Source organism: Colossoma macropomum, unplaced genomic scaffold (assembly GCF_904425465.1).
Source record: "Colossoma macropomum unplaced genomic scaffold, Colossoma_macropomum, whole genome shotgun sequence".
Lineage (NCBI taxonomy): Eukaryota > Metazoa > Chordata > Actinopteri > Characiformes > Serrasalmidae > Colossoma > Colossoma macropomum.
The window spans coordinates 16215459-16238507 of NW_023494805.1; the positions used below are offsets into that span (position 1 = coordinate 16215459).

The 23049-nt window shown below is 38.3% G+C and overlaps 2 protein-coding genes across 2 annotated transcripts in view; one reads left to right on the forward strand and one right to left on the reverse strand.

Annotated features, from left to right (window-relative positions):
• The first annotated feature begins 908 nt into the window (after positions 1 to 908).
• trappc14 (trafficking protein particle complex 14) lies at positions 909 to 22739 on the forward strand. The gene is made up of 10 exons (XM_036597541.1): positions 909 to 1608; positions 8216 to 8311; positions 9445 to 9574; positions 9911 to 9997; positions 12288 to 12408; positions 13393 to 13540; positions 14115 to 14349; positions 15996 to 16132; positions 17194 to 17393; positions 19783 to 22739. The coding sequence occupies exons 1-10, from the start codon at positions 1138 to 1140 to the stop codon at positions 19934 to 19936; spliced, it is 1779 nt and encodes a 592-aa protein (XP_036453434.1). The 5' UTR covers positions 909 to 1137; the 3' UTR covers positions 19937 to 22739.
• zanl (zonadhesin, like) overlaps positions 22521 to 23049 on the reverse strand; it is a 55340-nt gene continuing 54811 nt past the window's right edge. Inside the window, exon 123 of the mRNA XM_036597540.1 lies at positions 22521 to 23032. Coding sequence (XP_036453433.1) covers positions 22959 to 23032 — 74 coding nt within the window. The 3' untranslated portion in view covers positions 22521 to 22958. The remainder of the gene's footprint in view (positions 23033 to 23049) is intronic.

Below are 23049 nucleotides of genomic sequence, written 5' to 3' on the forward strand. Positions count from 1 at the left end.
CTGTCTATGGTTAAAATTCAACATGAATTCAGTTTGCAGTGCAACACTTGAGGACTCTGACACCATTATAAGTGTTGAACAGTACAGTGAATATTATTTCTCTCTTTCTGGCTGAGCTGTTTGAACCTTGGCAATCTGTGTACAATATTTATTCTCTTTGTTACTTGAAAATTGGGGTTTGTTTGAATATCTGGGTGTGTGTTGGATCTGGTTTACTTGTATGTAGTGGAATGGAATAAAAAACTTTCAGTAACAGAAGTGAAGTTCGTCTTCCTGTTTTTTATCAGTATAGAACTAACATATTTAAGAAAAAAAAAACTAGGAAAAAAGCTATGCATCACTGCATGTACACATGCGAGTTGTAGTATGGATGCACGATGATATCGCAATCATATCAATATCGACCAATAATGGCTTTTGTTGCATTTATTGAAGAGAAGAACGTTTAGCTACTGATAGAATATCTGAATTGTATTAATTTTGCTGCACTTGTAGCCATTTATAAATAATATAATGTTTCTCTGCAATCCTAAACGTGGTAGCTGTAGTCCTAATTTCGTCATTGTATGAATGTTTGTGCATCGGCCAATAACTTTAAATTAAAATATTGGTCATTGCCATTTGGCCACAGTCCCCATATCGGTGCGTTCCTACCTAGTAGCTGAATGTAGTATTGACTTAGTTTCATATTTAAGCAAATTTAAAATCCTTTTTTGGGGTAATCTTTTGTCTGTGGTCAGTTTTACAAGCACAGACTGGACAACAGTCTCAGTAATGTTAGTACGCTAAATCACAAAACTGATAGCACAGCCGCAGAGTTGTTTATTTTTCTCGGCATTCGACTACTCCTGCCTGGTCTTCCACACAGCGCCTTTGACTCGATTCTATCTCGCCTCGATTCACAGGTCTCTAGGCTGGTTTGAATGTACAGAGCTGGAGCTCCAACATGGCACTGAATAGGACGGGTTTTATATGGGTTTATTTTGGACAGCTGTAATGTGCAGAGACCCGTCCAACACACAAACAAGGCTGACTGGGGCGTCTAAACGGGGGACAGGGTGTGAGTTTGATTCTGCTAGCTGTTCAGGCTAACCGGATATCTTAGCTGGTTTGGTGGCGGATAATAACGCAGCAGCCATGGTCCTGATGATGGAGTCGCAGTGCGAGTATTTTATGTATTTCCCCGCCGTGCCCATTTCGGACCTGTCCGACCCAGCTCGGTACCGCACCCTCCCGCGCCGCAGCCACCTCTACCTGGGCGAGACGGTGCGCTTCCTGCTGGTCCTGCGCTCTCAGAGCTCGGCGGACGGCGGCGCGGAGCAGCCCGGCAGCAGCAGCCGCTGCTCGTGGAGGGAGCTGGCTGGCTCTCTGTGCGCCGTGGCCAGCGTCTGTCCCGGAGACGGCAGGCAGCGAGCACCGCCGCTTTACCACGACTACCAGAGCAGCGGGGACGAGTGTGTGGAGGACACGGACGACGAAGAGGCAGGGGCGGGCTGCGCGGCGGCCAGAGGCGGCTCCAGGGCCCGGGGCTTCAGGGAGTGCAAACCTCTCCTCATCCACAACAACCCGGCCGGCAGCGGGAGGGAGTTCCGCAAGGCGCCTCTACAGGTGAGACACACGTTAATGCAGATAAAAACGGAACGGCAAAACGGATAAATGCAGTAAGACACCGTCTTAAGTCATTAGTCTGAGACGACGAGGAAGTGTTGACGTTTCCTCTGTAAACACCATTCGTATGCAGCCCCCCAATTTCCCCCAACCTCCTATCTTCAGCTATCCGGTGGAGAATCATATAATTTTCGTTTTTTTTTCAATACAGAGTTGTATGTAGTATGTAAAATTTCAAAACGTGCTGTTCACTCCATGCAGTGCTCATGTGAAAAAGCTGCATAAAACGGACCAACAACCCCCAGTTTTTGTGATGTCACGACAACCAATGCATTTACAGCGCATTGCCGCCCATTCAGGCTGCAGTTTAGCCCCGCCCATTCACACTGACGTTAAAAAGAGTGTTTCGGTTGGGACTTATTTTTGAATGAGCCAATCAGAACAGAGCTCATTTACATATATCAGTCGTAAGGGAAACATAGTAAATCAAACTGCGAAATGTGAGGTGTCTGCCATTTTGGCATATTTACCTTTTGTAAAAGCATGTGATTCTACAGGCTGTTAGGGTTTGCTGCTTGATCCTGTGATAAATTGAACAAACGTTCCACCCCACTCGAATAAACACTTCCACACATCCAGCTCTCACACTTTCAGTCGCAGCTGCTGTTTTCCATGTGGCCTTCTCTGAGGAACAAGACAGCATAAAACAGCAACGTAATGCAACTGTAACGTGATTGATTCAGCAGACTCTATTTCATTGGTATTCACAGGTGTTCTGTGGGCAAACTGGACTATATTATGTGCTCAGTAGAGTAAGTTAGGCGTATAGCTCAAGGCCCAGACACACCAAGCCAAGGAAGAGCTAGAGTTAAGCAAAGGCGATGATCAATTTCTGTCAGCTCATCACTGCCTCTCGTCTCCTGTCAAAATTTGTACCTGAACACATTGCAGAAACTATAGCTGGCGGCTGATTTTATATGTGTATATATATATATATATATATATATATATATATATGTATATGTATGTATGTATGTGTGTGTGTTAGGGGTGCGGGAAAAAATCGATTCTTAGATGCATCGTGATGCGGACGTGAACAATTCTGAATCGATTCACAAATGTCAAAAAGTCTGTGGCGGCACATAGCAAAAACACAAGTGGAAGAGCGAGAAACCCGACCGGCAGCCTCTGCATTAAAGCCAGGTTTGGTCAAGAGTCACAACACCAAATGTTAACATTTTGTCCATTCAACAAAAATCAAACCACCTTGGGAGCCGCAACATTTAATGTCCAGTATGTCTCAGTATGTGATGATGTCCCAGTATAGGCTAAACAATATAAACGAAAACGCAGATTTACTTCGCTCTGCTTTAAGCTTCAGCTACAGCCGCTTTCCTTCCATCTCCGCCAGAAAACTTTTCCTCAGATGTAGATCAGTTTCTTGTAAAATGTTCGGCTGTTTTACGAGGCTGAAGTCGTTTCTTATTCTCCAGCTTCTTGTTTGAATTTACCCGTTCCACCTTAAATTCTGCCTGAGCCACCGAATGTAAATGCGACACCATTTAAGGTGGAACGGGAGAATTCGAAAGAGAAGCTGACTTCAGCTTCGCCACTTTTTAGTGTTTGACAGTCTCTCGTTGCAGATTTAACGTACCAGGAAACTCATCGTTGCTATGTGACCTGCAGTCTGCACGCCGGTTCTCAGTCGTTTCGAAACAGGGCTTTCGCGCTATGTTTTACACATCCCGTCTCAAAGATACTTTACTGACACAGCGATCCCCCCGTCTCTACAATGAGACCAAAACTAAAGTTATAAAATCACTAAGAAAACGGGCAGGACAGCTGTAACGTGCTGCGTGGACATCCATTACCACTGGATCTTATTTCACCGTAACTGCGCATTTTATCGCAGATGAGTAGCAGCAGCTTCTCCTACTCCAAACAAGAGCACTGAATGAGAGCCTTCTAGTTCACTTGCCACATCACTTCCATTTGTTTTATTAAAAAAGATATTGGAAGTAAATTCATTATGGATCTTTACAAATACTTTGCTTTAAAAGTACCAAGTCACTTTAAGTAACAACACTGAGTCACTTAGTCTTTATACTTGTATATTGTCTCTATATTCTGTGTATATTTTGTGTATATTTAATATATTTCAGTTGGTTTTTCTTGTATTTTTATTTTTACTTATTTACTTTCTGTAGAGTGATTAGCTGAGCCTCACCACAAGCATTTCAATGCATAAATGTCCTGAGATGTTGTGCAAATGACAAATAAACTTGAAACTTGAACTCGAAACTTGAGCTCACACAGTGAGAAAATATAAATGCTATATAGAAAAAAAGATGCATCGAGATGCATCGATAAGTTTTATAATTGATCATATATATGTGAGGTATATTACTATATATATATGTATGTGTGTGTGTGTGTGTGTGTGTATATATATATATATATATATATATCTCCCGTTCCACCTTAAATGGTGCCGTATTTATATTCGGCGGCTCAGGCAGAATTTAAGGTGGAATGGGTAAATTCAAACAAGAAGCTGGAGAATAAGAAACGACTTCAGCCGCGTAAAACAGCCGAACATTTTACAAGAAACTGATCTACATCTGAGGAAAAGTTTTCTGGCGGAGATGGGAGGAAAGCGGCTGTAGCTGAAGCTTAAAGCAGAGCGAAGTAAATCTGCGTTTTCGTTTATATTGTTTAGCCTATACTAGGACATCATCACATACTGAGACATACTGGACATTAAATGTTGCGGCTCCCAAGGTGGTTTGATTTTTGTTGAAAGGACAAAATGTTATCATTTGTGTTGTGACTCCTGATCTAACCTGGCTTTAATGCAGAGGCTGCCGGTCGGGTTTCTCGCTCTTCCACTTGTGTTTTTGTTATGTGCCGCCACAGACTGTCCGGGCGCTGCACTTCGGCACTTCCAAGTTCTGCCTTTAGTGTTCCATCAACATTACGTTATAAATTAAATATTTAGAAAATCGATTTTTGACATTTGTGAATCGATTCAGAATCGTTCACGTCTAAGATGCATCTAAGAATCGATTTTTTTCCCGCACCCCTAACACACACACACACACACACACACACACACACACATATATATGAATAAATAAATGTAAATAAAAACAAAATTCAATGATGTGCAAATCATTTAAATCCTATATTACATTGAAAATAGTCTAAAGACAACACATCAAATGTCGAAACTGAGAAATTTTATTGTTTTTGTAAAATATTTGTCCATTTTGAATTTGATGCCAGCAACGCGTTCCAAAAAAGTTGGGACGGGGGCAGCAAAAGCCTGGTAAAGATGTGTTATGCTAAAAAAACACCTGGTGGTTAATTGGCAACAGGTCAGTAACATAATTGGGTATAAAAAGAGCATCCCAGAGAGGCTGAGTCTTTCAGAAGTAAAGATGAGGAGGGGTTCACCACTCTGAAAGACTGTGCAGGCAAATAGTGCAAATATTCAAGAATAACATTTCTCAACATAAAATAGTAAAGAACTTATGCTTTTCATCATCTACAATACATAATATCATTAAAAGATTCAGAGAATCTGGAGAAATCTCTGTACGCAAGGGACAAGGCGGAAAACCAGTATTTGCTGGCCGTGACCTTGGGCCCACAGGCAGCACTGCATTAAAAACAGACATGATTCTGTAGTGGAAATCACTGCATGGGCTAAAGAGCACTTCTGAAAAACACTCTATGAAAACAGTTTGTTGCTGCATCCACAAATGCTAATTAAAACTCTTAAACGCAAAGTAGAAAGCATTTATAAAGAGAATCCAGGAACGCTGCCTCCTTCTCTGGGCCCATGAGCTCATTTAAAATGGACTGAGGGGAAGTGGAAAAGTGTCCTGTGGTCCGATGAATCAACATTTAAATTTCTTTTTGGAAATCATAGACACTGTGTCCTCCAGGCTAAAGACCACTCAGCTTGTTATCAGTGCACAGTTCAAAAGCCAGTATTCATGATGGTTTAGGGGTGCATTAGTGCACATGGCATGGGTGACTGGCACATCTCTGAAAGCAACATTAATGCTGAATGATATATACATGTTTTGGCAACATATGCTGCCACCCAGACGATGTCTTTTACAGGGAAGGCCTTTCTTATTCCAGCAAGACGATGTCAAACCACATTCAGCATGTATTACAACAGCATTGCTCTGTATTAAAAGACTCCAGGCGCTGAACTGGCCTGCCTGCAGTCCAGACCTGTCTCCACTGAAAACATTTGGCACATTATAAAATGAAAAATATGACAAAGGAGACCCCGAACTGTTGAGTAGCTGAAATCCAATATCAAACAATAATGAGAACACATTTCACTTTCAAAACTACTGCAGTCATTCTCCTCAGTTCCCAAAAGCTTACAGAGTGTTGTTAAAAGAAGAGATGTTGAAACACAGTGGTAAACATGCCCCCGTCCCAACTGTTTTGAAATGTGTTGTTGGCATCAAATTCAAAATGGGCAACAATAAAAATTCTCAGTTTCAACATTTGATTTATTGTCTTTGTACTATTTTCAATTAAATATAGGGTTTAAATGATTTGCACATCATTGAATTTTGTTTTTATTTACATTTTGCACAGCATCCCAACTTTTTTGGAAATGGGGTTGTATTTTTATTTAAATTTTTACATGTATGTATCTTTGTAATATAATGTCTGAATACTTTTTTCCTATCAATTTCATTTTTTAAAACATATCTTTTTTTATGTTTATGAATACATTTTTGTTTATCAAAGTTCAGTCAAAAAGGCTTTTTTGTGTACATTTAAAGTGGATATATGCAAGTATATGCAAATATAGTAAATTACAAAAACAGAAGTGTCCCCTCTCTGTATTTAAAGCATTCATTGGAACTTCTGGTTTTGAATGTTGGCTGCGTGCCAGGGTAACAGGCCTTGGCTGAGTTGCTGGACGTCACTAGGTTTGTGTGAAAAATATGACATCTGTGTGATGTTTGAGGAGTAGCTCAGCCTGCTCAGCCAGAGACTCTCTTGAAATATTTTCATGTTCATGCCCTTTTTTAGACATTTGAGGTTGTAATTCATTACTTATAGAAAATGTCTTTTTAAAATGTTTCTTGATGTGGGTATGGTTTTCAGGTGCAATCATATTTCAATTTAAATGTTTTCTTGGGGAACTTTGTAGTATGAACCACTAAACCACGAAATTTTGATGATAAAAATCCACAAGCTGTGTTATGAGCAGTTGCAGTGCTGTGTCTTGGTTCATCCATAACCACAGAAGGCTTATAGCCTACATACTAAGATATGAGTATGAGTATGCACATGAGTCTGTTATACATTGATTTCCCAAGAGAAAAAAAAAACAGCTCTCTGATTAAAGTCTTGGTCTTGTGTTAGTGTTTGCTTTGCGGTCTCTGTAGTCACACCCCTTTGTGCAAACCTCTTCTCAGCTTTCCTCAGGACAGGTAACATGGCAGGTCTTTACTGTGCTCCATTACTGTGCAGCCATGATGTTTCCTGGAGAACTAGAGAATTCAAGAGTTTTTTTTCTGCATAATTCAGTCGTGAAGGTTTAAAGAATATCATTCAGAGTGGTTTGATATGAAATGATGCACTGTAGAGAAACCCTGTCAGAATTGTTCACAGTGGTGTTGATATGAACCGGATGTCTGATGCATTTTATGTCTCTAAAAGCCATCCCACACAAAGCTATTACATGCCGTAGTTACAAAGATGTCGTATTATCTTTTGTGATAAGCTTTTGAAAGGGAAGCATCGATCATACATTTTTTATGGCAGATTCTGATTTCTTTTTTTTAACCGGAAGCTCACACTGTGTGGACTAAATGGACAAGAAAGACACTAGCACATAGGGCTGGGCAATATGACAATATTGTCATTGTGATAAATTACATGACAGTATGCCATAATATGCTTTTCTGCCCACCTCTAGTAGCACATTTTCAGAACCTTCTGTCAACCAGAGTTGCAAGATTAATAGCACATATATTTTCTCTTTAACAGGCCAAACTGGCATTTCAAATTCATAAATGAAAAATCAATAAGCTATTTTAATAATTTGAATTAAATAAAGTACTCTGTAAGAGGCAACGGTGAGTCAGGCATAGTTATGCTAAAACAGTTTGGTGCAGTTGTAGCAGCAGCATTGACCGATTGAATAGCCTGATTGATGACTGTGTATTTAGAGCAAAAATCTGCTAGTTCCAATCTCTGCCGATTCTTATCTCTGCCGATTCCAATCAATGCAATTTAAAATGACATAACACATGTAGCTTCGGTAATAGTTTTGGATAGCAAATAAAATGGGTATACTTGCGTTGTAGACATAGCAACCCCTGGTTTCTGTCACCACCTTTGTCAATATTGTAACAAATGTGACTCTGCAAGTTTATCTAGAATGCAGCATTTATCCTCTGATCACTTATCTTAATGAATGAATTATGTGGAAGTTTAGAAGATGGTTTTTAATTCCCTTTTTAATTTCTTTAGTGGAGTTTATCTGTAATGAGAAGAATAGTGTGTTTTTGATGTGTATCTCACCCTTTGCTCTGTGTTTTTCTGACACTGTGGCGTTCAGTCGCCTGCAGATGAACCCGTAGTTCTAAATGATGAAGTTATCTTCCCTCTTACTGTGTCATTGGATAAACTCCCTGTCAGCACGCTCAAAGTGAAGGTAAGTAATTATGTCATTAGCATGTATTAGAGGCAGTAGTATGTGATAGTGGCTCTGATCTTGGAGTTCATCATTTTGTACCCTGTGCTCAGACGTGTCAGTTAGAAGTCCCATGGCATCATTTAGAAGCGGACTAGGTGCTATAATGTGTGTGTGTGTGTGTGTGTGTGTGTGTGTGTGTGTGTGTGTGTGCACTATATCATAAAAAATATATAATAAAAAATATTGTCCACGTGCTTAGAGTGGTCTTGTATTCCATTAACCTCTTAACAAGCCATAGGCCCGCTGAGTTTCCTTAGTTTGCACTGAAGTCCATGTAGTTACTGACTTATAAGCCTTTGTATGAAATAAACCTGGATTGTTCAGGGGTTAATATGTGCCTATATTTGCATCTGTCTATATGGATTTTACAGGAAGATGTCTATAAATTGAAATAGGACACTCAAAAAGGCTCCTTGGTCCTTGAAAAGGTTTTGTGGTTTTTGTGATGTAACCATTTAAACATAGAAAAACTAGTGTTAGTGTATATTTAATGTATTATTAGGACATTTCCAATAACCACAGTCATAATGGGCATCAGAGCTCAAAACACAGACAGGCAGGGTTATTATAGACAAATCCATAATCATAAAGTGAAAGAGAAGTAACAGCAAAAAACTGGAACAGAGAGATGATGATGGAAGGGGGCCAGAGTGGAGTTTCAGAACTCGGAGCAGGAGGACACCAGACTAGAGAAGGCATGATGGCTAAAGATGCTTTTGAAATGAGAAGAGCCATGAGCACAGGGAAATGTTAATACTACTTAACAAAATATGCTTTTAAGCACTTTTAAGTAGTACTGCAGCAGTGTCCTTCATCATTACCAAAATATTTCTGGTTCACATTTTAGCATGTGCCACAAAAATGTATGAATATTTGCAAATTGTGACTTACATCAGGAAATTACATATGAAAACATGAAATTATATCCTTTTTTGTCAGAAATCTTTCTAAGTAAAACCAGTGCTGTTGTTTATTTAGACTGATGAAATGGCTCTTTTTACAGCATATTGATTCTTCTCTGAAGCTTTTTTGTCCTTACTGCTGGTGGGAGTGGCGTTTGTGAGTTTATATTTTGACTGGGTTTTGTGCAGATTATTGTGACCGTGTGGAAGCGGGAAGAGGAGAAGGCTGAGATACAGGAGCATGGCTACCTCAGCATCCTTCAGCAGAAGAGCCCCTGCCAAACCTTCCGCCAAGACCTCAACACCTTCAAAGCCCAGGGTGAGCACTCAGTAAAACAGGACAGCATAGCATTATCTTTAATAGTTCCAAAAACACCCACAGTTGCCACGTCAGTGTAGTCATTCAAAAGCTGTTACATTTTTTGGTTCTGTTTTTCTGTTCTCCGTGTATTTTCATTCTTTGGTCAAACTTGCAAGAACCTGCAAACCGTTAACATTGTACTCAGCAAAAGACATTCTTGTGTGTTCCAGATACTCAGTTTTCTCAAAGACTGATTGGCATTTTGCAATGTAATGTTAAAAATATATATCGGCTTGTGACTCTCGGTGGGGGGAAGTAATCACCTTTCTCTTTCTCTTCTGTCTCTGCTCTCAGTCAGCACCACCCTGAATGTTCTTCCTCCGCCCACAGTGAAGTGCCAGCAGATGACTGTGTCTGGAAGACACCTCACTGTCCTTAAAGGTGCTTTTCGAATGATTCTGTACTCATCAGTGTATTTTAACTAGGAATGTCCCATTCAGGTCTTCTTGCCTTTGCGAATTATTTGATATTGAATGCAGATACCAAGTCCATCTGGTATTTATGTTTTTGTGGATAATGCAGCTGCATACTGTACACTTTAAGCACACTGGAATCAGATATTGATGTTTAGGTTAGATATGCTAGGCTTGCAGTTACTTTAAAATACTCCATTTTACCTTTTCAAGTGACCATTTTATAGTGTCTTAAATAAACGTCAGTTTTGTATTTCTGGGTTGCTACGGTTGCTCTAACATGCTGTTATCCTTACCACTAAATGTGTAGTAGCTGCAAACTCCAATATTACAGGCTGCTAGTTTACCCATGTTTTAATTAAAGGCTAGCAGATATTACAAGTGGCTGCTTGGCTGCTTCTTTCATTTTCCACTTTAAAATCGTTTCACATTGTAGACATTTAAGCTCATTGTAAACTTTGTGGAAATAGAACACGGTGAGGTAAAATAGCCTTAAATCATTCAAATTTGATCAGATTGTACTATTAAAATATTGTTTTGTTCCAAAACACATTATTTACCACTTTCAAGAATTTTATTTTTGTTTCATGATATACGGTCCTGGCAGTGGGCTTTGCACATACAGGAAATATCAATTTAGTTATAAATATAATTATGATTATATATAAAGGGGAAGTCCATCAGTTATTCTAAATCTTTGCATAACTCAATCATTAAGGTGTAAACAAAGTTATTCAGTGGTCTAATATGAAATGTTTCATTCTAGTGAAACCTACTAAGTTGAGAGTTGTTCATAATGGTGGTGATAGGAACCAGACATTTAAAGAGTTTAATGCCTCTAAAAGTTACCTCACAGGAAGTTTTTAAAATTTATTCTAATATTTTACCATTTATCTACCTGTGTTTTACCGTTATCAGTGTTATATATAAAAACTCAGAAGACACATGACGTGTCAAATGGATACATTTGCTCTCGCACTCTGAGGTTCCTATCGGCACCACTGTAAAGAAATCTGACTCAAGGAATTCCTGTACAATAATGCATTTCACATCAAACCACTTTGTATGACTTTGTTTACATCACAGCAATTGTATTATGCGTTAATTAAAAAAAAAAAAACAGTGGAATTTCCATTTGACACCACTGTTATTAGAGAAATAAAAATATGTTGTTCGTTAAACATCAGCTGTTCTTTTCAAAACTCATTATATCCAAAATTGTTACAAGTCGATATACAATGTTTCAGAACAAAACACTTCAGTTATTATGTACGGTTATAATATTATATATAATATATAATTATAGTGATGTAATGTTAACAGCTGCTATTACATTGTAATTGTACATTATAACAGTTATAATTATAATGTTATTATTCTTGTGTCAGCTTGTCAGAACAGGGTATGTTTTAGGCAGCATGTGATGCTGATGATGATGTTTAATGCACAGACAAAGTTATGCAAAGTTATTCTGTGCATATTTGATTTGGCCATATTCATAACTTTTAGAATAAAATGTAAAACATTTTAATTTATATGGCTACTGTGACATAATTTATGATTACCTTGTCTGTTTCTAATGCTTATCTAAGGTAAAATCTAAGTTCAAAGAGAAAGAAAAATAAAAACAAAGAAAGGAGATACTTTAATATTATCATAGAAGTATTCCTCCCCAGGCCTAATCCACCCAGTCTCCTGGGGGAGATGTATAACTATAATTATCTGTGAAACATTTGTGTGTGAAGAGAAAAGAGAAAATATAGCGAAAGAGAGGTAGAGAAAAACTAATTAAACAGATAAAGCTGTTTGTGCAGAGTAAAAAACATTAACTGAGGCTGTGGTTATGTTGGAATATTCTGAAAAGAAGCTCTGCTGAAAGCAAGCAGTGCGTAATTGAACTCCACTGGTGAGTGCATGTCATTAAACAGGCCCTCTGAGGATATCTGATATAAGGGTGAAGAGAAGAACATACTCCTGTATTATTACAGAATGATTCCTTCCTAGGCCCACTCCACCCAGTCTCCTGGGGAGCATAAAGAGTGAAATGTTTTTAATTTTGGAGGTTTTACATGACACTCCACAAAGATTTAATGAATTATGTTTGGACAAAACAGGCTAAAATTACTTGTACATATTTATATTGTAGTGCAACTATGGATTTAGCAGTTTGTCCACAAAGTCATATCCTCAGTTGGAGGATATTGTTATGCTGCATGACTGAAGCTCCTTTGTGTAAGCTTCCTGCTTGCTTCTCACAGTGTTAAATGGGAGCTCTCAGGAGGACGTGTGTGTGCACGATGTCAGAATCCTGCCCAACTTCAACGCCTCGTATTTACCCATGATGCCTGATGGCTCCGTGCTGCTGGTCGACAATGTGTGGTATGGTCTTATACACTTTTCTGCTGTAAAATGACTGTTTGTCAGGTAAACTGTGCTTGTTTAATTACTGAGCACCTCTTTAAACACAGCTTCGACAGGTGCGTAGGCCCTAAATAAAGACCACTGAAGAAGTACATGCCACCCACATGCTGGGGAAAAAATATCGTCACTGTCAGATCAAAACCTTGTAAATTTTTTTCCCTTTGAAAACCTCAGCTGCCTTTTAGAATTTGTGAAACATAAGGACCAATGGAGCAATAGAAGTGGTCTGCAATTGCTTTAAATACAGCATTGTAGAATTATCCTACCCTTTTAAAACTGAACGCCTTTGCTGTAACTGCAATGATACATTTAAGGCTACAGGTTTCTAAACTATTTATTCTTGGCTTGTTTACAAAACCGAATCACCTAAACAGAAATGTAAAAAATGCTAAAGAGAAATTGAGTGGCGCAAGTGTCTAAGCATCGGCCCTGTTGTTAGGAGATCACAAGTTTGATCCCTAGTGATACCACAGCCTCCAGGGGCTGAAAGTCCAAGAGACCTTAATTAGCATTGCTCTCTCTGGATGGGTAGGATGGCCCTCCATCTCCCCTCGTCACTCAACATGCTGCTAACCAACGTCATCTGTTAGCCGATGTATTATAATTGAGAGTAAACATTCTTTTCCAAGCGTGTTGAGCTGTCCAGTGACGTAGTGTTCAAATTGATGCAGTAGCTGGCTTTTTCCCAGCTTTGTAGCATCATGTGACAGAGGGAGACCTAACTGGGTGGAAATTGACTATATTAAAGGGAAAACTGGGTAAAAATCCAATAAAAGAAAAGTATGGAATGAATAAAGCTCATCTCCAATGAACGTTTCTTCTGTAATTCGTCTTTTTGTTATATTTTATGTGATTTTATGTAGTTCACAATATTAAATGCTTGTTTGTAACTGTGTCTTGGTTGGTGTGGAGTGTTCATTCTCAATGTCTGTCTTTATTCAGCCATCAATCAGGCGAAGTGGGCATGGCGTCTTTCTACAGGATGGACAGCGAGTCTAGTCACCTACCCAGTACTCTCAGTGCCCTGGAGGAACAGAACTTCCTGTTTCAGCTGCAGCTTAGTGACCAGGCACAAGACGATTCAAATGAGGTCTGAATGAATAATGAATGCTGATGATTCTAAAATCATTTTACTTATTTATGAGTTCTATTTTTTTTTATAATTAATTCAGAATTTATTATAATTCAATTTAATTTTAGATTTTGTGTAAAACAACAAAAAAGCTTATTTGCCTGCTGTATGAAGCCTTATACAACACTAAGAACAACACACTGGCTTACTGCAAATCAGATACTGCAAATAGATACATAGCATTCAACTTTGGAATAAGATGCCAAAGAATGTTGCAGCGTTTGTTCATGGTAGCACATGTTTAGTATATTAGTTATTAATCTTCTTTTACTATAATTTACTTAAATTTTCTTCTATTTATATTTATTAATTTTGTAATTGTGCCATAATTTCAATAATTCATTACTGCTTAGTGTAATGTTTTAGCTGTCTAATGTTTTGCTTATACTTCTTTATAAACAACTTTGTATTTTGTAGTTAAAAAAGTGGTAAGTAAATATTATTGTTATTATTATTATTATTATTATTATTAAGTATTCAACCCATAAAATAATGTGCTTAAGCTATGTGAATGTTCATTTACATTTTGTAGGGTCTTGAGGTGCCACTGGTTGCAGTCCTCCAATGGTCCACTACCAAGCTACCTTTCACCAACTCCATCTACACCCACTACAGTCTGCCCAGTATCAGACTGGATCGGCCACGCTTCGTTATGACTGCCAGCTGCCCCAGTGCTGTCAGAGCCCAGGAGCACTTCAGAGTCCGATACACACTCCTCAACAATCTGCAGGACTTCCTGGCCGTACGCCTCGTCTGGACACCAGAGGGTGAGAAGGAGGACGGTGAAGGGACGGAGGGTGTGGGGATGGATGGCATGATAGATGGATAAATGATAGAAATAGCTGGATATATGGACAAATGGCAGATGGCACTTTCCAGACGGATTGGTAGATGGTAGGGGAGTAACAATGCACTCATGATATTGCGTTCACAAATTTGAATGAAAAAAAGATGACTGTAGTTATGTTCGTTTTCACGTAAAATGGTCTTGATTTCTGTGGCTGTAAGAGCTAAACAACTGTCTGCAAATGACATCATAAGTGGCAATCATTGGGGTCCAAGCACTGTGCCCAATTGTGGAGCTAGCAGACCATAAATGATGAGCAAAGTTTACAGAATTGCCTCTATTTGTAATAGATGTGTCATCTCATTAGGAAATGTCTGACAGATTTCGTGCACATGTGCAATTTATCCTTGGTATAGTAAGCCACAGAACAGACACAGACTTAACAATTAAGCCAGAAGTACAAATTGGACATTTTCTCCTAGCAACAATGCCACCTAACCCTGCTATGCGTGATCGGTTTATGAACTTGCCACTGTTTTTTAGTGCTCTAGAGTTTTATTGTCTATGCTGATTGCTTGCAAACAAATTCAAGTTCAAATTATGATATTTCATTAGTTGGCATAATTAATAGAATGTCCATTTTCCATGATGCATTGTCATGGACATTGTCATTTTGCATTTAGATGTCATTATGCCACAATGCCTTGTTATATAATGCATGGATAATAAATGGTGGGTCACAGGGTAAAAAAGTTGACTGGATGAGAATGAGGAAAGATGGAGGGTTAGACAAAAACTTGAAAATGAAGAGGGAAGGAATAAAAATAAAAGTACGGATAAAGTGTTAAGCATATAAAAAGTATGCAGACAGAGGATGTAGATAGAGGCGTTAAATCAGATAAGGAAGAGAGTGGTGGATGGTGAGAAACAGTGTGCCAGAAGATGAAATGATAAAGAAAGCTTTAAACGTGCTAACTGAAATGAAAGGAAGTTGTTAAGCTTAAACTGTTCAGTAACTATTATAAATTACTATTAAATTAAAAGATTACAATAATATGTAAGATATGTACATTCAAAACGCAGTCCAGGCTGAAACACTCCTTTTTTCTTAATAAAGAGAAATATATGGGCCATATAGACTGGAAAGAGAATGGCACATTTTGGATTCTTTAACAGTATTTAGCCCTTAAGAACAGAGTAGACAATTTTATCTGTAATTGAGAAAGAGAGATGAAAAGGTAGTATTCACAGAAACTGCAGTACACAGTGGACATTGTTTGAGAGAGTGATTGTGTCCAGATGGCTCTGGGTGCGACTGTATCAGTGATAAGTCTGTGTGTAAAGGACTGCCCAATGAGCTGATGTTAGACTTATTGGACTCAGGTTTTTGGCTGTTCTTATAAACTGTATGTAATACAAACCCTGCAGGTGGAGGGGGGAAATGAAATCTGACTTCAGCTTGAAAATGGACATTAGGTCATTGTAACACATTTTCTGCGTAGTTCTGACTCAGAGATTCCTCAACAACTCTGTCATTCAGTCATTTGTCCAGCCTATTGCTTGTCCTCATTTTTTCTATTTGTTTTGCAGTTTATTGTCTCATCCCTCTCTTCTTCCCATCCTTAGGCCGTGGTCAGAAGGAGGACCCTGCAGTAAATGCTGTAGTTTGTCATTCTCCTCTAAGTAACCTTGGTTACTGTCGCAAAGGCAGCACTCTCTCCGTCTCTGTGGCTTTCCAGATCCTCAAGGCGGGCCTGTTTGAAGTAAGGAGTCTGTTTTAAAGTGGATCCAACTGCTAATAGTACAGTAAAAGCCAAACAAGGCCCTACAAATATGAATATCCCTCAATCCTTTTAAAAAAGATAGGATTTAAAGTAACAATAATAAATAAATAATATAGAAAGAAATAAGTTGTTAAAAATCGTAATTTGTCTGCACTAATTCACATTTAGCTTTACCTCCTAAACTCTAAGCATATTATTCACTTATTAATATTAAAAGGCCCATGTCGTACATTTTTCTTGGTTTTTTTTTTAGGTCCACTTGTAACTTTTGTGTAGATTTATGTACCAAAAATATTCATCTTTTTTTTTACATGACCATTTGTCAACCTCTCTTTGTCCTGTAGAATTAAAAAGGCTGTTTTTGTTACTGTGCCTCATTCAGAAAACAGTACAAGCTGAAACACTTCTTATAACTTTAACTTGAATTGTCCAAGTTGATATAGGTGGATATAATAGGTCAACATATATAAATGCATTGGTTTTTTGTGACATCACAAAAAGTTCAAAAAGGGCTGTTTTTGCTGGTTTCCATATAGGGAAAAATTGGGGATTTGCCCCCATAAGAACAGTGTTCATTTAGTGTAAAGCTAAACCACGTCTGTGCTGCCATTTACATTGTGTGAAAATTTAATTCAAAATTCTTCTGTGATGCAGTTGCATAACTTAGTCTGACTATTCTAATGTTAACTAACTAACGTTGCTGTAAGTGACATAGGTCGCTCATCATATCACTATATTATTCAAATGATTAGGCCTAGGGTTCCCTTGATAAAGATGTGTGAAATAGTGTATGATTTAGCTTACAGCACCAGTCCAGCCCTGGAGAGCATTGATGTGATGTAAGATGGCATTTGCCAGAGAGGTCCAACCTACTTTTTGATACAGTGTGCAATGATGAGTGTTGTCTCCAGTAATAAATCTCAGAGCATGATCCTGTTGTGAGAAAAATGTGAAAAAAAAAAAATCATTGTTTGTTGTGTGTGTAAAACAACTCTTGTATCATCCTACCTCCAGTATCCAACAATGCCTCTCTCTTTTAGCTAAGTCAGCACATGAAGCTGAAGCTCCAGTTCACAGCGTCTGTGTCCAACCCTCCCCCTGAAGCCCGGCCGCTGTCCCGCAAGAACAGTCCGTCCAGTCCTGCCGTCAGAGACATACTGGATCGACACCAGGCCAGTCTGAGCCTGGGCCGCTCACAGTCCTTCTCTCATCAGCAGCCCTCCAAATCCCACCTCACCAGGTATGGAGCAAAGGCTACACAAGCACACACATAAACATAGAACACATGAAGAAAATATGAGGTAGTGCCCACTGCTAGACACTAGAGAAGTCCCTGTTAATGTGCTGCAACGACACCACTTTAATTATGACTCCTAAACAGCAGATCTATGAATGCACACACGTAAGCCATGTTCATACTGGATCAGTTTTACTTGGAAAAGAACTGTGATTTACTAACAAGATTTTGGTCCAGTAGGAGTCTGTAATGTCTATAGCTTCTGATAAGTCTTTAGTGATCTTTTTGGTGTGAATTACCTCTCGTAATTGGCTGAACCCAGAGCTCCTTCAGTAATAGTAATCTTGTGTGAATCTCATGCTAGTGTAATAAATATGATAAACATACACTGTGCTCGTTATTGAGCGTAGCCTGTCGTGTATTGCTGACATGTATACCCAGACTATGATGTTGCTGTCCAGTCTATCTGTGGAGTAATTACACAGATAATTAATCCTATATGAATAGCCAAGTCAAATCCCTTACAATTTACATTGCAGGACCTGCTCTGGTACTCTAATAGCACTTCAGTTTTCCTTCTTAACATCTTATGTATATGAATGCAGACCTCTAGTTCCCAGTCTTGGTCCTGGCCCTGTCCTGCACATAGTGTTTTCCCTGCTCTGACACACTAACATATGCATTTGACTATTAAGCCCTCAGGAAGGGCTTTTTAACCTTTAGAAGACGCCACTACTGCCATCAATAACAAAAGCATGGTGTAGTTCTCATTCGTAACTCATTGAAATAAGTGAAGTTCTGTGCAGATTTGAAACTGATTTTAACGTAATCAGTACCACATTTCTGTTTGGAAGGTTAACGCTTCCTTTTACAGTCCCTTAATTTCTATGTAATAACTAGGTAAGTGAGACTCTAGAGGAGGTATTTCTTTTGGGTAACATGATGGTCAGTACCAAGGCAGTATATCTAAATTGCCCTGAAATGCCCAACAGGTCCTAGGTAAGTATGTGGTACTGTCTTCACAGTACTGTGTAATTATTTTAGGATATAAATAGGTAGTTAAAAGGCTATAAAAAGATTCTTCATGAATGAAAAAAATACAAAGAGTCTTTCAGACTATGGACCTTTATTGTTACCTATATACAAAACTGAGTCAGGGCTATAAAAGAAAGCAATGATTGTAACTATGGTTTTACTGGATCCTCATATCTTTGTACTTTGTGCCGTCATTTTACACAATATTACTAAGCCGGTACTTAAAGGTGGTTCTGATTTACTTTTCTGATTAAATTTGTGAAAATTTAGTGTGAATATGTTTGTACCTACCACCTTGTTACTATGTAATGAAAGAGTTTACTGCCCTTTATCAGCTTAATAGCTAAAACCTGCTGGGCGTTTCAGGGTAATTTAGTTAAACTATCTCCGTATGAACCTGTATGAACATTTATTAAAAAATAAATAAATAACTGAGTTTGCTCTTCACATTCATCCGGTTAATAACTAACAGTGTTACCTTTGTAAGTCGGAGGCATTTTATTCTGATTAGAATTTGATGAAACCTGTTGTGATTCGTGAAACATGCGTTATATTTTTGCCACATTTTTATCATTTCTTGACATTGAAACAAATGGAAAGAAGTCAGAAGTACAGACCTGAAACTGTCTATAAAGCATGTTAATCATTTCCATATGTAATTAATTCCAACGATTTTTAAAAAATTCTACATAATTGCAAACAGAGTAATTCAGAATGGTTTGATCTGAACTGGTGCATTGTAGAAAGACATTGTAGACATTGTAGGTATTCAAGTGTATTCAAGTAGAACACACCTGAGTACCTACAAGTGCATTCTGAGTTTTTATATGCAATGTTGGTAATGGCAAAATAGTAGTAAATCATAATAATGTTATCTTCAAGTATTATTTTTCCTTGCATGTACCTTTCTGCAGTGCATGTGTTAAAAAAGTGTGTTTTATGCCCAAATCAAAACAGTTTAAGACAATTTGTTTCAGGCATCAGGGAGTTTATATGTAACCATTTTATGTAATATCTTTCTGTGGGAGCTTCTAGAGGCGTTGAACTCCTCAGATATCTGGTTCCTGTCAGCACCACTGTGAGTTGGCTAGTTTCTTAACGATGCATTTCACATCAGACCACTCTGAATGATGTTGCTTCCATTTTAATGATCGAGTTGTGCAGGTAGAATTCCCCTTTTTATGTTTAGTTTTTTAATCACGTTTGAAAAACGTGGCAGAATGAAAGTAAAAACTCTAGACTTCTCAGGATTAACACCCCATTAAGCAGGGCAGTGGTACTGCAGGACCAGGGGGTGGGAACCACTGCTGTAGAGCTTTTAGTCTTGCACCTCACCCTCCTCACTCCCCCTCCACAGGACAGGCAGTGTTATGGAGCGGAGAGCGATAACTCCCCCAGTTGGCTCTCCAGTGGGTCGACCACTCTACCTCCCCCCAGACCGGAACATTCTATCGCTCGACAAGATTGCCAAGCGCGAATGCAAGGTGCTGGTACTGGAGTCACACAACTAAACATAAAAACACATCCACACACACACAAACATATACACACACAGCAAAGAAGAGGATAGAGTAGGAAGTGACACACTGGAATCTTAAATTATTTTGAAATTGTAGTTGTAGTAAATTATTGACAAAACTTGAATTGTCATGGAAAGTGTAAAATTCAAAAAAAAGTGTCTCAAGCTCCACATGACAGACGTGGTCTCTTAGTTTCAGTTGTTTAGGGATGCTTTTTCATTTTGTTTCTTTTACAAATGAATTGTTTACATGCTGTGAATTAGGGTCCAGCGTCGTATTTCAGATTAGTGCAAAATACAAGTAGCTGTTCTGTTTTCACAGATTTCTGACAGACATATGAAGTGAGAAAACACACGCATATACAGTTGATGCAAAAGTTTGGGAGCCCTAGTCAACTTACGTGTTGATTTTCTACATGAAAATAAGTTAACACATCCTCCACAGAGAACAAACTTCTGCACATTTCAATGTTCGATTACTGTTTATTTGCTAAATTTAACATAATGGGTGTTCAAACTTTTGCATACGCCTGTACACACAGACATGCATATGTGCTGTAATCCATTTGGAAGTAATTCAGTCACTGGGTGTATGATTTGGGTTTAAAATGTTGTTTGTCAAACTAATTGAGCATGCACCTCACTGTGTGTGCAAAGATAGATGTTTGAGGAAGCACATGGGGTCATGAGGGATTAACAAGTTTTCCTGCCTGAAAGTATGTTTATGACGTTTGTGTGAGTCAGTGTTTACTGACTGTTCTGTATTACAGTTGCTGTTCTGCTGACTTCCTTCAGTGGATAATTGCATTATTAATGTAATGGTGTCAGAATGTATTTATTTCCTTTTTTAGGCTTATAATTTGCAATCATTTGTTTGCTCCAAACCATAGTATAAACCTTGACATTTCCTTTTCATTTTTCTCCATACATTCCCATTTGTCCCTAACATAAGCTGCTGGTGCAAAACACCAGTGTTACTGTTGTTTCCCAGCAAATGCTAGTGAATCTGTGCAGCACTTGTTTTGACTTTCTCCTCGACTTTAAAGTGATGGCTGTCGTTTGCAACCATTACACTTGTAAAAAGTCACCCTTAAAGGCCAAAATTTCAATTTTATGTAATGCTGTGTTTGCGTGAAAACTGGAGTCTCTGTATCCAGCGTACTTTTGAAGTGCAGCCCATCGTGCAACCTATTATATAGCAGTGTCTTTCTCTAATACGTGGTTAAATTCTTTGGGATGTTTCAGTGATTCTGCGTTTGTCACATTATCATTCCACTTTTTTGTTCCAGCTTGTACTGTCTCATTTGTACACAGCGCTTGGCATTTACACATAGTAGCTGACGCCTCCGAGCGAACTGATTGAGTCACTTCACGTTCCTCCTGGTAGGCGTTGTGTGTGCCATTTTGATTTATGCTCCCTCTGCTTTTTTATGCTTTGTGTCATAACTCAGTCTGTGCACATGTTGCACTTCCAAAATGGATGACTGGGATTCAGTTGCCATCACTGTACTGTGACTGCACATTATGTATTTAATTTTGGGTGGAAGTTGCCAGTCTACCCAAAATCCTTACCTTAAGTAAGGGAAAACTGACCTCATGCTGGCATTAAAGGGCATCTTCCACTAGCAGCTCATCCCCTTGCCCCACAATGATGATCTTGGGTCAGGTTACCATTTACTAATATCATTCTGCCATTCCACACTGGAGCAGTGGCTACAAGCACATTATTGACTTGTGTGCATTGACTTTCTATCAGCCTTTCAGGGGCACATGCTGACACGCCTCTTAGCTGCTCTGATAATCAAGTAACAGTCATAAAGCCTCACATCAGGCTTTGCATTGCAATCATTTCATGGTTGATTTTACAGTGCCCTTTGAATGTTCACTGACGTGTGTGCATGAACGACTTATGCTTGTCTGTTCATGCCGGGCCAGTTATCTCATTTTGAGCGTGGTGTTTTCATGCAGTGAAGCTACCTGTTTGGAACCTCTTTCGCAGTTCTCGAATCTGACCAATTTGACTGATACCGTACAATCTGACAATGGAAAATGTGATTACAATGCTGTGTCTTTGGTACAGTAAAGGAAGCAATAGGAATATCACGTTCTTATTATTTCATTGTCAGAACTGTGACATTTTACATTTGTTAAATTTCAAGTTCTTATTCCATGTTTTACTTATGTTATCACTGAATACAGCTTGCTTTGTGAGAATTTCTTGGAGTTCTTTTTATTTGAGCATCTGTTTGCTGTTTGGGGTAGAAACGCTATTTGTTTTTGATTATTTGCTTTACTGTTAGAAAAAACAGATTAACAAACAGATTGTTAGTGCAGCTGTTTCAAACTTTGGATCAGTGTACTTGAACATAGTAGAACTTCATAAACATGCTCTCTGTGCAAGCTTGATATTTTATTTTTTTATTTTGTATTTTATTTTTCTCATCAAATTGATACATTTTATAATGTTAATTAACCATTTTTGTTTTTTATTTCATCCAAGCACTTTATTTCAATTGTTTAACTTATTGTCTATGGGAAAGGAAAACTGAATGTCAAAAATGATTTGACTGCTGATCTCATATGTTAGAAACTTTATTTGCTTTGTTGCTTTGACTAAAATCCTGTTATTTAAAGTGTTTACATCACAAAAAAAGTGTTTAAAGTTTGTGAAAGTGTGTGGTATTCATCACCTCCTGGGTTATTGCACTTGAAAGAACTGAATAAACGGAGATGGGCATAATTTGTTATTTTCCTTGGGAAAATTTCATTTAAAATATCACAGATTACCACAGTAACAATCAGTACCATCATTATTTCATTCATGTAAGGTATGTACAGACAAAGTAACTTACAGCAACAATTACAGTAAAGTTTACAAATAAGTTAAATCTGATTACAAAACAATGTGCACAAATTGAGTAGTTGCTCTTGTTCAAGGGCTTTTTAACAGCATTACATTCAAAACTCAATAAATAAAATATGAAATCATGTCTAAATCAGAGCATCTTCCTCCTTCAGAACGTTGACGCTTGTAAAACTGTGCTGTCTACACTCTTCTTGCGTTCATCCAGATTTTCATAGGGGTGATCTGTTGAGAACAATTAA